The sequence below is a fragment of the Mercenaria mercenaria genome, unplaced genomic scaffold (genome assembly GCF_021730395.1).
Source record: "Mercenaria mercenaria strain notata unplaced genomic scaffold, MADL_Memer_1 contig_3490, whole genome shotgun sequence".
Classification (NCBI taxonomy): Eukaryota; Metazoa; Mollusca; class Bivalvia; order Venerida; family Veneridae; genus Mercenaria; species Mercenaria mercenaria.
Window position 1 is genome coordinate 6,097 of NW_026461633.1, and position 16,770 is coordinate 22,866.

Consider the following 16,770-nt stretch of genomic DNA (forward strand, 5'->3'; position numbering starts at 1 on the left):
CCATCCGCTTTTTCTACTTTCAGTCTGACATAGATCTGCGAATTCCTCAAGTCGAGATAGTCCATTGAGTTTTGCCCGCTTATCTTAAACTCGAATGGACTGTCATCTGACACTTGTGATAGAGGTCTAATTTCATCGTAATACACATCCGTGACACTAGTCTGTGTGCTTGGAAGATCGAACAAAGCCAACTCCGACACCAGTCCTTCTTTAAATTTCTCTTCATTAAACACCGACATTCTTAGTTGATTTCAAAGATATCTTTTTTCTTGTTAGCACGTGACGTTTTCTGTCTCTTACAAGAAGTTTTCTTCTTTGATTTGGCGTTTTTGTTACCATTCCCACGTTAACGTTTAGCTCCTTTACGTGATTTATTATCTGTTTTCTTGCATTTTGTCCCGCGTCGACGCTGTCCACTCGAAGACTGAAGCATATTTACTACACTAGCTGGATTTATATCCTGCCTCTCTAGTTCCGATTTTGCTTGCGCTGTCGTTTGCTCCGCCGGCAGAACTGCTTTGATCGGAAACTGCTTCTCAGCGGCTACCTTTGAGTCATCTACAGGGATGATGGATAAACGTCTACCAGCTCCGGTTTGGTTCAGTGTCGTTCTACCACTGCTCACTCTATCCAAAAATCTACCCACTTTTAAGGATTTGGAACATACAATTTCATTCTTCCTTTAATAAAACGGATACTGCTTTAAGTGAAGTGTTAGGTGCAACGGCGATTTCAAATCTGACGGGAAAGTACCATCTCCCAGTTTTATATACATCTGAAATTCTCTCAGCTCTTTCCTTCTGACGGGTAGATAATAAGGTGTACTTAACATGTAATCCCATCCGCTCCTTGTGTTTTTATCCAACCGTCTCAAGAGCGGTTGCTCCGCGGCGTGCACAATACTTTCGTAATAAAGATCTGTGTAGATGTAAATAGCTCCAGTCGTTTTAGTTCTAGATCTAGAATTGTCTAAAGCGTGAAACTCTGTGAGTGCGACTGCCCATTTACCTCTTAGAGTCAACGGCAAATTCAAATGAACTTTAAATCGAAACACTTGATTATCTGCAAAGTAGTCATCACTTTCATCGCTTTTGATATATAGAAATCTATCCATGGTGTTCATGGAGCGCTTTCCAAAACGTCTTTGATGTTATCCGTTATTATTCAGCTACTTTATTTTGATAATTCATCTTTATTCATCTCCCAAGTATATCGTGTCGCTTATTTCAGCAGCTATGGTTTGATAAATGTACTGAGATCGTAGTACTCTAGCTAACAGCGCGTGAATTTCTAAGTAACCGCTCTCTTTTCCTTCGTCTGTTTACTTGCCTGGAAGCTATAGTTCTCATAGTGAGTCCTTCGTCTTCAAAAATATGAACATCAGGTTGGTAAATGATAATAGATCGAGCTGTTAACCTCCTCACAATTTCTGCAATGGCATCTATCTGGGCTGCGGTTATACGTCGAATTAAATGACGGCGGGCATTTGCTACTGCATTTCTTAAGGTAAACAAAAAGTTCAGTTCTCGAAACACTCGAGATCGCTCCATAGCAGCATCAGTTGTTTATGGCTTGCCTTCAGATATGTCTTTAACATCGTTCGCATCTTCCCAACTATTAAAAGCTTTAGGGAAGCCTTGCCATTCCACAAAATATTGAAGTTTCTTGTTTCTTTTCCGCTTTTGCAATATACGCTCAATGAACCAAAGGCTATTTTCGTCCTTGTTTACCTTTTGCAGTTCAGCAGTGTAGAACAAACCTTTGATACTGTCACCTTTTAAATCTTTCAACTTGTACATGGAAATGCCTTGCTTCAGGATCCTTCCCGCCACTTTAAACACCTCCGTGGTGTACTGTTCTTGATAAGCCCGATGTAAGGATTATTTGCTAAAGCTGATGCGTACAAGATCTCCCACTTTAAACTGAAAAACAGGTTTAGAAATGCGTTTGTTTGATTTCTTCAAGTACATTTGCGCCCACACATCAGCTTCGTTGTCTTTGGTGATATCAATAGGAGCCAGACCACTTAAGCCGCGGTGGGGAGTTGCGTTGATACTTGAAACAACATGTTGCAAGTCATCGATGTATCGGTAGGTTCTCTTGTGTCTCATCATTCGATACAGTCTTTCCTTCAGTGTCCGTTGAGCTCTCTCGATGAAATTACTTTTAGGAGGATTATTTGTCGTAAAAAATAGATATCCATGTATTTCATATACTTTTTAAACCATTGGTTTGAAAACTCACTCCCTTTATCCGCACGAATTTTCTTAATTTCAACTGGAGCAATGTCGCTGAGAATGTCTTTCATGGCGCTTAAAACAACTTTGTCCGTTTTGTTTTTCAATGGTCTCACCCACAGTTTTCTGGAAAGAATATCAATGGCACAAAGCAGAAATCGCACACCGTCATTCTCGTCAGCTAGATTTGACATTGACAGAAGATCTATGTCTAGCTGCTCGCCAATGGATGTGACTCGCACGTTGGCCGTCTTAAATCTATGTCGTCTTGGCTTCTGAAGAGAATAAGCATCCTGGTTGTTTAGCCATCGTTTGATGTAAGTAATTGTAAATAGTCCAGGATATTTCTTGTTGAGAACTTGAAACAACTTTTGAGCACCCGCGTACGCAGCAGGATTTTTTGCGTTAAAATAATATTCTTCAAGAATATTCTCTTTCTCTTTATCATCCATGCTTGACACTTTTTTCTATGATTATTTTACTAGCTAACGAGGATGATATAAACACCACCACCTATGAGAAACTGAAAGTGCTCCTCCTGTTCGCCAGTTTTTAACAGTTTCATACACGTTTACATTGCTGGCAACGTCTTCTCTCCATTCCTTTATATTGATAGCATAACTGTTAATGTTGCAAAAACCTTTTTCAATACCTTCAACAATACAAGATTTGAACTTTTCGAATGTGGCTTTGTCAGTCAACCAATGTCTGATCCTCTCATTGTTTTTTAAAAGGTGATAGAAGTCCTTCGGTAAAATGCAGAATGAAACCACCTTGTACAGCTCAAAGTCCTGTATATATTTTACAGAGGAACATGAGGCTTCTTTACAAAATCGCGGTAAATCCTTTGACACAACTCGGGTGGTAAAACTTTCCTGTCACTAGATTCCATGAACAGCTCCAGAGGACCTCTTCCAGCGTAGGAATACAAGCACAATGATAGATTTCAGACACACAACTGCTTTTTAATACAGTAAAGGACGGGGAGGAGGGGGACAAAAGATCCGCTTCTCCAGTGATTGGTGGAAACTTACAAAAATTGAAATTGTTGAAAAGAATAACTCTTCGTACAATGTCACATTGATCTCCCCTTAAAGTTATCTTCTACATACAGCAAACTCGTATATGCAAATATTACCATGAGCAAAAACATCTACATTTGCAAAAATATCAGTGTGTGCTAAAATATCGGTATGTGCAAAATTTCGGGATGTGCAAAAATATCGGTATGGGCAGAAATATCGATATGTGCAATAATATCGGTATGTGCAAAAATATCGGGGAGGCACCACCCATTTATACCTACTAATAGTTGCTCGCTGGTTCAGTGTTGACCATTTTGACCCTCAATCTTTTCAAGTTATAGATGGTTGTACAGAATAACATACCCTTATGCAATAGAATTTTAATCAAATTTATCTTGTGAGTCATTTTAGCACGGTTGGTAATGTAAAAGACCAAAAAACTGACAATCGTGGGTTTGAATCCCATCCGATGTGTTGTATTTATAGAACAACGAACTCCACTTTTGGTTTATTTAGATACTGACTGTTTTGCATTATTTTTTTTATCAAATTTATTAAGGTACGAAGTCACGCCTATTCTCCAGTTCATTCACTTAATTTGCTCCACTTATTGTATGTACGCAACATTTGTTGGGTAATTGCACAAAAAATCTATCTTTCTTGTAATAGTTGTTAAGCTAATTTAACCTATTCCTGTACTGTGTTGACACGTGTACACATTTTTACACCACAAATACAAGAGCAGAATAAAAACTCAAAATGTGCGTATGTTTCCCATTTTACTCAGTACAATGTTTATTGTTGCAAGACCATAATTGAAATTAGTTTTACAATATAATTTTGGATACAAATATAAAACGTCTGGCTTTCCACAAGGTGTTCCTTCTCGTGTCTGCCTCCTTATATAAGCGAAAAAATTGTTTGTTTCCGGTATGCCGACCTACCCTAAATTTTTGGCCCGACCCTAAATGCTTCTTGGAGACTTTTTTTGTCAAAAACTTGAAAAACTGCACTCTTTATGCTTTAAACATGACCAGTGATGTTAGAAACTCAACTTACTAAAGCTCTAAAGGCATCCCCTTATTTGTACATTGTATTCATTTTTTGACACAAAAATACTTTCTGAAAAGTCTCCTTTAATAAAAAAATATCCAAAAATTATTTTTCTTTCTGACCTGCCTACTATTTTTTTAGGCCTAATGTGTATTCCACTCTGTTCGTACTAAGTCCAATTCCTGCTGCATAAGTTGCTTAAAGCAGAATCTTACGCAACTTCTGCAACAAGAAACAAACAAATATGACTGAGAAAAAGTAATACAAAAAGTGAAATGGGCATGTTTGTTTTGCAGCGCTACCATGTATTGTCCCAAAAGAATGACACAAGGCTATAAATACATACATTTACAAAATAAGTTATTTCTGCCCAATAAACCCTATTTTTAAATTGGCATGCACGGATCCAGTGGCACCCACCACAGTCGACTGTCCAGCGAGCACATCATATTCTTTCAACGTAAAGCAACTGAGAAATATGTTGACAACTATCTAATGTATTAAGTAACAATCATGGTACATAGTGACTCGCTAGAGATTATTGTGAGGGCGGGAGTGTGGGGTATTACATGTTAAACATATTATCTTTATTGATTAACCCTAAAATGGATCAATAACTACACTGCTACACCTTTTAACCTCCGTGCATATCACAGAATGGGTGTCGAAAAAGGGATTAATAGGTACACCGCCATAAAAATGACATATTTTTCTCTGCCATGCTTATCATAGATTGGGGTTGAAATGTCTAAGGAAGGGTCGAAATGTCCAAGGAACACCGTAAGTTGGGGCTGAAATGTATCGGGGTCGAATTTACGGTCTCTCGAAATGTCTTGCAAGCGTTTGCGCAAGTCCAACAGGAAGGCGAAATTACGATATTAAAACATCGTGTTTTCGCGGCTTCGCCTTTGCAGTTGAGAGGGCGAAAACGCGAAAACACGATACAAGATCGCGAAAACACGATGCAAAAAATATCGCGTTTTGGTTTAAACAGTATTTATTTCGAAAACTGCACATATAACAATATACATGAATTTGTACATGGAGGGATTAGAAAACAAGTTTACAAAAACTTATATGAATTCTTCTCCATTAAGAAATATTTACACAAGTACAAAGATGCGTTAGCAACATGGTCGTGTAACATAAGCAGATGAGGTACGAAAGAGAAACTTTTGATGGTGGGATTTGGAAAAGATGAAATACTACGAAAATATATGCCTATTATTAGGTAGCAAAAAGTGAGTTTTTTCAGTAAGTATGCATTAAGAATTTTGAAAAAGAAATTAACAAGAGTGCACGGATAAAAAACAAACATGGACACAGTAAATTCAGCACACGGTTGCAAGCGATGGTCACTGGGCAGGTCGTCGAAGACAACAAAGACTGATTAAAATTACATATCAAAGCGCTTTGTTGATAAGATGAATTTTTGTACTTTGACAAAGAGAAGGGTGTTTTCGTTAAGTGATAGGTGCTCGTTCCCGAACAAGAGGTTATTAAGGGTCCGCGGGCATGGGATATCTGAAAGAAACTGTTAGCGTAATTGTATATAGTTACTGCAAGTAAGTAAATATTGGCTAACAGTTTCGACCGATCCACAGGTGCACAACGGTGACTCTACAATCGACCTTCTGTACAAGTCATGATTTAAAGAACTGCATCCTAGTCGCAGGCGGGCGTGGAGGATTTGACCAAGACGGGTACCAGAGTTGTAGTATTTGGGGGTTCGCCGTGAGGTACGGTTGAGAGATGCCTTAAATGCTTCTATTGTCGTGCTTGTGTGGACGTCTTCAGATAATGAGTTCCATTCCTGGATAGTTCTTGGAAGAAATGAACTAGAGTATAGAGTTGTGCGAGGGCGGAGAGGTGTTATGTCATTGGTATGCCTTAGGTTGTATTGGGGCTGTTGGCTTGGTGGCAGGAGGTTACAGAGATGATCAGGACAAAGATTATTTTTCATTTTGAAAAGGAGGATGAGTCTATGTTTTCTCCGTCTAGATTCAAGAGTTTCCCAACCGAGGTCATGGATAAGTTTTTGCAGATTACATAATTTAGTTGCCCCGGCAACGATCCTGGCTGCTTCATTTTGAACGGACTCAACTTCCTTGCTTAGCTCGTTATAGCAGTTGTCCCAGACAAAGTCAGCGTACTCTAGAAGAGGACGGATAAAAGAAATATACATACGCTCTAGACATGATCGGTTAAGAAAGTATTTCAGCGACCGAAACATGCCAATTCTTGACAACGCTTTGTCGAGCGTCGCTGAAATGTGGGCGTTCCAACGTGCATCATGAGACAGAGTAATTCCTAGATGTTTGTGTGCTTGAACTTCGGGGATCAAGGTGTTATTAAAAAGCAAGTCTGGATGATTGGGTTTTTGCCGTCTTTCTTGAAAAGATCATGGATTCCGTTTTGTCAGGATTAAAGGACACAAGCCAGGATTTTGACCAGGAGAAGATAGTGTCGAGGTCTTTGTTTAATTTTGTTGTAGCAGATTCCGGAGTGTCGACAACAATATAAAGACTCGTGTCATCAGCGAAAAGCTTAATTTTACAGCCGATTTCAAGAACAATGTCGTTAATATATACAAGAAAGAGCAAAGGACCTAGTATAGAGCCTTGAGGAACGCCAGCTGAGACATGAGACCACGATGAAGAGAAATTTCTATATTGGACACGCTGGCGCCTAGAGGAAAGATAAGAAGAAAACCATTGCAGTAATGAACCTCTCACGCCAAGACGGGACAATTTGTAAAGAAGACCGCGGTGCCAAACCCTGTCAAACGCTTTAGATATGTCACAAAACACAGCACGAACTTCTTTACCTTCATCAAGAGCACGGCATATGTCACTGTAAAGATAAGATAGTTGGTTGATTGTGGAGTCGCCTTTCACAAAGCCGGACTGGTTTGGTGTTAAGAGATTGTGCATGATTAAGTGGTTGTAAATATATTTATGTACGCAGCTTTCCATCAGTTTCCCGATACAGTTGAGGAGTGAGATCGGTCGGTAGTTTGATGGTAAAGAGGGGTCGGACTTCTTAAAGATTGGAGTAACGTTAGCAAGTTTCCATTGTGACGGAAAGTTTGAGGAACGAAGGAGTGTATTAAAGAAAGTTGCCAGAGGCTGCGCCAAAGCAGGTGCACCTTCGCGAAGATGTCTAGGACTGACCAGGTCTGGACCAGAAGCCTTGGAGGGATCCATAGACGAGATTGCATCGGCGACATCTTCAGGAGTTATGTTGATACTAGAAAGGACTGGTTCCACTGTGTCGGGAACTGGTGGAAGAGAGGCATCTTTACCATCAAGCTTGGATTGTGAGCAGAAGTAGTTATTAAGAAGTTCTACCTTATCTTGATCTGATGTTGCTTCTTGACTGTTGTAGTTCAGTGGAGGTTTGGTGTTTGTTTTGTGGTAAGTTGCTTGCATAGTTTGAACCAGTCTTTTGCACATATGTTGTCTGAGTTAATTCTTTCGATAAGTTTATTTTGATAATCTTGTTTGTAGTGTCTGATGGCTTTAGTGACGTCATTTCTGATTTTTCTAAATTTTGCCCAGATTGTTTCCGTGTTCTGTTGTTTAGCTTTTTTATGAATCTTGTTGCGTTTACGTATGAGTTTTCGTATGTTATTGTTCATCCAAGGAACATCTGTGGGTCTTATAGTAGCAGTTTTGTTAGGAATCACCTCGGACGCTTTAGAAAGTTTTGTGTCGGTGAAAGATTGAGCAACTAGATCAGGATTAGGATTAGATAAGATAGACTCCCAGTCAACCGAATTTAGTTTATTTACGTATGCAGCATAATCATCCCTATCATATAGCCAGATACGCCTTTTAAAGCTGTAGGTTTTTGGTTTACTGAGTTTTAAGACTATAACGACAGGACAGTGAAAACGAACCAAGTTTGGAATGAAAGGGTCAGAAACAAAACTGGAAATAACGTGATGATTAGCCTTAGTAAATATGAGGTCAATCAGCGAGGAGGAGTACTCAGTATAATGAGTAGGTGATTTGATAAGCTGTTGGGTGTTATAGGAAGACATCAATCTGCCAAGTTTGTTTGAGGAGGAATATTGCATATTGATGTTGAAGTCTCCTGTTAAGATAACGTTTTCACAGTTTGCAGAGAACGCCTGGTCTACACTCTGTTCCAACAGCTGCCAGTAATCGTTATTTGCATCTGGAGGGCGATATATGCCACCAACAAGGTGCTTCTTACAATTTATTGTTAATTCTACCCAAATGCCTTCAAGACCAATAATAGACAGGTCAGAGCGAACATTGGCAAGAAGACCGTCGCGGACATAAATACAAACACCGCCACCAGCCTTACCACGTCTGTCGCATCGATAAGGGAGATTAAAATTCAAGATTCTGAGGTCCTCACTCGGAATGTCTGGAGAGAGCCATGTTTCAGTAAACACAAGAATATCGTATGGCTGGGCTTCGATTTGTAACAGGTCTAGCTTGGGGCGTAAACTCTGAATATTCAAGTGCATTACGGAAAGACCACATTCTATGAGTTTCTGGTAGATAGATGATTCAGAAGATAAGGTGTCAGAGATGCTGGACGAAGACGAAGGGCCGGGGTTAGGATGGATGTCCCCAGAAACAAGTATTAACAATAGACACAGGTAGGTTCCTGAGACGGGAGAGTAGAATATAGGTGCAGTGTATGGTATATGTTTAAAGCGCAAGGACACTAGGAGACGGCATAAGGTACTTGTATAACCTATCTGAGCCATTAAGGAGGATGGTCAGATATTGCAAAGTCTCCATCCGCCGTCCCTAGGTGAACAGTCTGTGGGACAACCATACCGGGTAACCACGTATGTAACGTGCGTAATATGAACTGTGTGCCGAGCATTGTCATGTTGAGTGAAAAGAAAAGAAAAGATGATTTCAAGGTAAAGTTTAGTACTTACAGTCAATTTCAATGGTACTATTTGTTTATTTTAACGGGACGTTCATTATACAGTAGGTGTATATGAGGTTGTAAGTATTTCTATAAGAGAACAAAATGATTAAGTGCATGCAAATTGTACATTAAACTAAAGTTCCAACGTGCAGTTACAAGTATGCTCTACGTTTTACAAATATAGTACTACTGCGTCAAAATTAAACATTTTCCATACACTAATCAAAAAGAAACAAACTTTCAAGCGTTTTTCAAATAGTATTGAGTACATGTAAGGGAAGCGAATCTTTATTCAAAATTAAATTCTATTGAGTATTCTCCCTTTGATTTACTATCAACCACAATATCGCGACGCTCTATAAACTATATACAATATAATACTATAATACAATGGGAAGTACAGAACATTGTCCGTTTACTAGGCAAGATTGGGAAAACAAATTATTAACATTTAAAAAAAAAAATATTGGTAGCTTTGTAACAATTAGATTTACAGAGAATACTCCCTGTTGTTTGGTACCAGCTATCCAAAGAAGTATAAAACACATATATTTATTTTTATAGCTCTTTGAGCTATCTATACAAAACTACGTAAACAAGTAACTATGCTGTAATTGTTACAGTGTCAGGTGAACAACAAGTTTAATACATTAATCCTAGCAGAAAAATACAATTTTCAAATATTTTACAACAATTTGTACCGATAAGACTACACTTAGCGGAAGAAAATCTTCATTTAAAATTAAGTTATTATTGTGAATTCTCCTCTAACTTAGCATAAGGCAAGAATACCGTTATTAACAATGACAATGTACCGTACATTAATCTTAACTAGATAACAGTTATCGTATATTTTCCTATCATAATTTGGTATAAACATTACGATAAAATTGCATAACACCGTTAAATACTAGTTCATGCATTAGATAAAAACATTTTTATAATATAGAGCTAAATCTTGACCATACACCTTAAATAGAAGCATAAAATATTATAACTTTCATTTTAGGAGACATACAAATAAATCATCTTGGCTAACGAGTCATTTTATAATGACACTTCTAATGTAGGTAAAGGTATTTACACGTTATAAATCATGAGCGTTCAATTGTAAACTCAATGAAGTTAATCGCCTAACCAATGAGTACACTGTTCAACGAAAGTTACGGGTTTATATGTGCCCAAATTTTAAACTCGTCCAGTTGCCTCCTTGTTTCGATGCGATAAGTTTTGTTATCGTTAGTTTTGACAATAACAACCCCACCTGTGGTCCAGGAACCGTTGATGGCCTTGCAGCGGACAAGGCGGCGACACTCGTAAAAGAGTTCACTTCTGATGTGGGTAAGGTCCTCGTTGAGGAAAGTACCATGGAAGCCAGCCTCACGGAGGTTAGGTTTGCATTTGAACATGTTTGCACGGGATCTATATGTAGCAAATTTAATAATTATGACTCGTGGCTTCGGGCTGTTTCCAGTTGTGCCCTCCTGCCGACTGACTACAGGTCTGCCTACACGATGAGAGCGATCGATGTCACATATATTTAGTTCTGCCCCTATAGATTTGGCAACATCGAGAACGATTCTGTCCGTGTCTTCTTGCGGAGATTCCTTTACGCCTGAAAGGCGGAGACAGTTTCGCCGGCTATACTGATTAGCCTTTTTTCCATGTTGTCATCAGCACGTTCTAACTTTCCTTCAAGAGAGTCGATCTTGCTTTTTAATGATTTGTTTTCATGCTCGAGCGACTCAATTTTGGTGGTCAAACTTTTCATAACACCCTCGACAACGTCGGTGGCCATTGTTTTCATCTGATCCTGAAATTTTTTGGCAAGCAGTTTACTAATTGTAGCAAGATCCTCTTCTCTGAAGGTTACATGTGTGACAGGAACATTGGGGACATCCATCTCGGATGTCTTAGATGACAGAGAGTCAGCTCTGACTTTCTTTGGATCATTTGAATCGAACGGCGATGAGAGTTCACGTTTGTTCTTGTCTGTCGCAGCCGGTGTAGATGACGATTCGCTCATGGTGCGCTTTCTTCGTAGCCTAGTATACTACGGGTAGATTTTAGCGTAGGTGGTAGGTCAATTAAACTTATTGACCAATGTTTATATATATAGTCAGTTGTGCGTGACACAGGTACACAGGTAGAAGCGTTTACGAAATGTACTTCAAAAAATTTAATAAGACGATTGTACTTCCTCCAAACTTACATCACGGTTGATACTGTATATCCGATCTCACATAATCAAGTTTTTAGAAAAAACAAGTCCCTCAGTCACACACTATCACAAAAACAGTCCAGAGAATAAACACTAACGTTCCGCCATGAAAACTAACCGGAAGTCTTCGCGCTATCAATATCGTGTTTTCGCGTTTTCGCCCTACTTACACGAAGGCGAAAACACGAAAAGACAATGGCAGATCGAGGGCGAAAACGCGAAAACACGATATTAACAGCGCGAAAACTGCAAATCAATCAAATGCGTGGTGGTATCAAAAGAAATCAGAGGTCATGGTTAGACTGTGCGGTAAATAAGCGTAAATTCGAGGGTACCGGTAATAATAACACCGAAGGCACGGCCTGAGATTAGATTTGTGAAACTTTGAAGTCTGAAAAAGTGCTGTAGTCTAGTCTATAACATTAAAACTTAAATTTGATTTTAAAATATTTATTACTGTTTAAATTTTTACACTCAAACCATCTTTCTATAAATAGCATTTTTTCCCAATCTGGACGGTTATAGCGTAGAAATTTCTCAATTTTAAAGGCCTAGGCCTCTTCCCAATTTGCTGGTGAAAAGCCCTGGGAAATAATGCGATTTTCAGCATAAAATCGTTATATGTGGGTTTAGTATCAAAATTTTTTCGATAAAACATTTGAATAATATTACAATTATATGTAGACATTACTTTTTTGCATATTCTAACAGTAAACTCGCATTTTATGTGCTGATCATAAACAGTTGATTTTGAAAGAGGACAACTCCATAACTAAAAGATCACCGTCAGTATATAAAATACCTTATTTAGTTATGGTATCAGAATTATATGCAAGGCAGACTCGGATCAAATTGGTTGTAAAGGTTGAATGTAATAAAAATGATTTTTGAGCCTCATTTTTAGCTCACCTGAGCACAAAGTGCTCACAAGTGAGCTTTTGTGATCGCCCTGTGCCCGTCGTCCGTCGTCATTGTCAACAATTTGACTGTTAACACTGTAGAGGTCACAATTTTGAGCCAATCTCAATGAATCTTTGTCAGAATCTTACCCTTAATAAAAATTTTGACGAGTTTGAGGTTGGGTCATCTTGGGTCAAAAACTAGGTCATCAGGTCAAATCAAAGGAAAAATTTGTAAACACTCTAGAGATCACACTTTTTGCCCATTCTTAATGAAATTTGGTCAGAATATTAACCTCAATAACATCTTAGACGAGTTTGACTTTGGGTTATATAGGATTAAAAACTAGGTCACCAGGTCAAATCAAAGGAAAAGCTTGTTAACACTCTATAGGTCAAATTTTTGGCCCAATCTAAATGAAACTTGGTCAGAATGGAACCCTCAATAAAATCTTGAAAGAATTTGACATTGGGTCATCTGGGGTCAAAAACTAGGTCACCAGGTCAAATTAAACGAAAAGCTTCTTAACACTGTAGAGGCCACATCTATGATTGTATCTTCATGAAACTTAGTCAGAATGTTAATCTTGATGATCTCAAGGTTCAGTTTGAATCTGGGTCATGTCGAATAAAAGGCTAGATCACCAGGTCAAATCAAAGGAAAAGCTAGTTTACACTGTAGAGGCCACATTTATGACCATATCTTAATGAAACATGGTCAGAACATAAATCTTGATGATCTATTGGTCGAGTTCAGATCTGAATTAGCTAAGGTCAAAATCTAGGTCACTAGGTCAAATCAAAAGAAAAGCTCTTTTACAATCCAGAGGTCACAATTTAGGCACAATCTTAATGAAACTTGGCCAGAATGTTACCCTCAATAAAGTCATAGACGAGCTTGATATTGGATCATCTTGGGTCAAAAACTAAGTCACCAGGTCAAATAAAAGGAAAAGCTTGTTAATACTGTAGTGGCCACATCTATGATTGTATCTTCATGAAACTTGGCCAGAATGTTAATCTTGATGATCTTTAGGTCAAGATCGATCTGGGTCATGTTGGGTCAAAAACTGGGTCACCGGGTCAAATCAAAGGTAAAGCTAGTTTACACTTTAGAGGTCACATTTATGACCATATCTTAATGAAACTTAGTTAGAATGTTAATCTTGATGATCTTTAGGTCAGTAGGTCAGGTGAGCGATACAGGGCCTTCATGGCCCTCTTATTTATATTTTCTCTGACTCACTTAATAATTTTAAATTTATATGACAGTAACCTAATATTCTCTATTTATTACATGTTTGACGTTGCAGGAGTGTAAATACAGCCATTAAAAATAAACGATACTTCAATAGTGTAATTAAGCTTTGACATCGATGTCATTTTAGGCGACGTCGTTTTTGTTTTGTTTTGTTTTATTCATTTTTATTTGTTTACGCTGCGCTGCGTAGTTATGACTGTTTCCAGTCAAACTTATCAATCGTAGGCCCAGCGAGATTTGAATTTTGAGACCCGTTCCCAAATACAGGTCGATGCCTGGATTGATTCCAAAGAATTAAATTCATATGATATAGTAAAAGGGGGACCTTAATTCAAGGCCCGGGTGTTAGTTTTGGAACATGTCTGGGTTTTGGCTGGAGTATTTTATTGTTTTTGTAATGTTTTAATTGTTGTATCCCCTGAATTGTGTTTAAATTGCCAAAATATTGAATAGATTATGAGATATATAATTAAATTTATTAAGCATTATCATCCAGGGTAACGACCGCGATTACCTTTCTTACACTCATGAAACGCCAGAGAAGACCTGCCACTAACCATGAATTATATCTATACACTTAAGCTTTATTTTATTAATATTAAAACTTTAAAAACTTTAAAACTTTGAAAAAAAACATTTAAAAAGACCATTTATATACGTCCGATTATTGTCAGTACACAGGTTATTTATAGATTACACGCCACGCCTACTGCATAAGTGTGTCAATTCGATAAATATGCTTACTCTATATGCGCTAAACATTCAATGTACTTTAACGATACTGTTTTATTCTATGTTTTTAAATTGCTGTCATTTTGTCATTTTTTAATGTTTTTCCGATCTGTTTTTGCACTTTCTAGTGTAGAGTCCTATATTTAATGATACTTTCGGTATTATTTACTTTACTCATTGTATAAAAGAGTTATTTACGATCGCGCTGTATGAAATTTTACAGTTGATTTTATCAAAATTCGACCGTTTCTATGTGATTTTGCTTATTTTTATTTCATTATCTTACTAAAAATGCCCTAGTATTCTAGCTATATATGTTATTTAGCAATATTGAAAATTTGGAGCAAAACTATGGATTAATAAATGTTTTACACGCGAATCCTGTGTACCTGACGTCTAAATTACGCGTGAGAATTTTTACCTAAAATTTACCTGTTGTTTGTTTACCATTGTCTGTTTCCGTCTGCACGTTTAAGGGGACGCATATTGCTACATTCACAGTTCATACAGAAATGCGGAAGGGGTGCATATTCAAAAAATCAATGGTGGGAAAATAAAAAACATATTCCTAAACTGATATAATACTGATGGACACCTGTAATATTCAGTATTTTGTGGATAAGGATGTGGTACTATGAATGTAATAGGAAAACAGAGGTCTTTGTGAAACTACATTCAACACAAAATATTAACCTTTTGTATAAGGAAAAAACTGGTTTTTTACAATAACAGTGTTCCAAATAATGTTGAAGGGATGAGATTTTCTTTCTAACACACCAGGTTTGCTTAAACATGTATAAATTTAACGCCACGTCATTTCAGCTCGGGATGGACGCCATATTTCTCATTGATAAAAATGTAAACAAAAAAAATCAGAGTGGGATTAGCATTGCAAGGGCGTAACATGACACTCTACACAATGAATACCTTAGAACAGATATCTAAGATGCTACACAGGTCAAGCGGATTAAATGCATAATGGCGATCACTTGAAATTCATCTTGAAAAGGTGGTTAATTTTAGTTTATTTACATGGTTTTTAATTTTCCCGGCGATTCACTGCAAATGTATTACTGCGCCGGACGAAAGGTAACTCTAATAAACAACGGGAGACAACTTAGGTGTCAGCATGTGTACGATTTTTAAAAAAAACATGTCGATGATTATAATTTCTTATCAAATAATGAATCCTATTCAGATATTCGTCTAAAATATTAGAAAATTATTAATTTCTGTGGACATTTATCAAAAAATATTACTTACAGTTGACTACTTTGCGCATCAAACTGGTTTCCGCTTCAGTTGTGAGGCACTTCCGTTATACTTTTTGACAACAATAACAAAACACAAAATGAATCAATAAAGTCAGTTATAAACCGATTGCCACTTAAATCAGTGTAAGTATAGTTGTTGTTACAACATTATACATGTTCGTTACGTTATGAGATAAAGTTTATCTTGAACTGCATAATCCATATTAATTACGTTTAGATGATATTGCATTTACAACTTATTTGACCCCGTTTTTTTACGTGAATGACAGCATTCTCGTGCAACTCGTGCAAACAGAGTTATGAAAAGTATGGTGGAGAATTCAAAGACAAATTATAAATGACATTAAAGTGAGGATAACTGTATATTCGTCCAGTTTTGATCATTGACATGCCTGCTGTGTATTAGTAACTTTTGTGAACAAGATTAGAATGTTACTTTTGCACATATACACATTCATTGGACCTCTCAACCAAATTTCATACTTTATTTTAGGGATTTTTAAGACAATACATTTTCAAAAGTTTGTTGAATGTGTTTTGATATTTAAGTGCATTGTAGTTCATGAATACCAAGTTAAAAATTAATAATGGCAGCATTTCTAGGCCCTTATTGTAAGCCACTAGACTTCTGTAACGATAAATGTTTAATGTATTAAGGGGAATATACTCTTTTAGTTTTGGAATGTGGCATTCCTTGACCACCGTATCTTTTCTTATGCACTACTTTGTAAACAAACTAAATAATGTGTTTTAGCTTACATATGCGAAATGAAAAGCAAGACAGTGACCATATTTCACTTGATAAATGTTTGGACAAGGTGAAACACTATTATTTTCGCACCAAAAAAATCTTAATTGTTGACTTTGAATGTACACAATAAGTCTTATGTAAATCAACAATAACTTTCTTGTTTCAGTTTTCTCAATTTTATTTTAGTGAGCAATCCTTTGTGTACTTATAACAGTTGAAACAGTATCCATTTCATGTACCAAAACCTTGTACTTTTTTTTGCAGGTAAATTTTATCATACCCCACCCACTTTTTTCTAATTTCAAAGTATGCGTCCCCTTAATGGTCATCATTACTCCTGGATATTCCTATGGTGGCGTCTTTCTTGTACCTATTTCCTCGGTCTGGGTATTGTTTG

At 37.3% G+C, this 16,770-nt stretch overlaps 1 protein-coding gene across 1 annotated transcript; it reads right to left on the reverse strand.

Annotated features, from left to right (window-relative positions):
• Positions 1–346: 346 nt before the first annotated feature.
• Positions 347–2,689, reverse strand: LOC128553113 (uncharacterized). Its single transcript, XM_053534226.1, has 3 exons — positions 2,217–2,689; positions 1,842–1,922; positions 347–680 (listed from the first exon to the last, which is right to left on the reverse strand). The coding sequence occupies exons 1-3, from the start codon at positions 2,687–2,689 to the stop codon at positions 347–349; spliced, it is 888 nt and encodes a 295-aa protein (XP_053390201.1).
• Positions 2,690–16,770: the final 14,081 nt, after the last annotated feature.

Excerpts from the sequence above, each read along its gene's own strand:
- LOC128553113 (XM_053534226.1), bottom strand. The coding sequence starts at position 2,689 with ATGGATGATAAAGAGAAAGAGAATATTCTTGAAGAATATTATTTTAAC. Across the intron at positions 1,923-2,216 it reads TCAAACCAATGGTTTAAAAA|TTTAAAGTGGGAGATCTTGT; the intron begins GTATATGAAATA and ends CCTGTTTTTCAG. Across the intron at positions 681-1,841 it reads AAGAACAGTACACCACGGAG|GAAGAATGAAATTGTATGTT; the intron begins GTGTTTAAAGTG and ends GTTTTATTAAAG.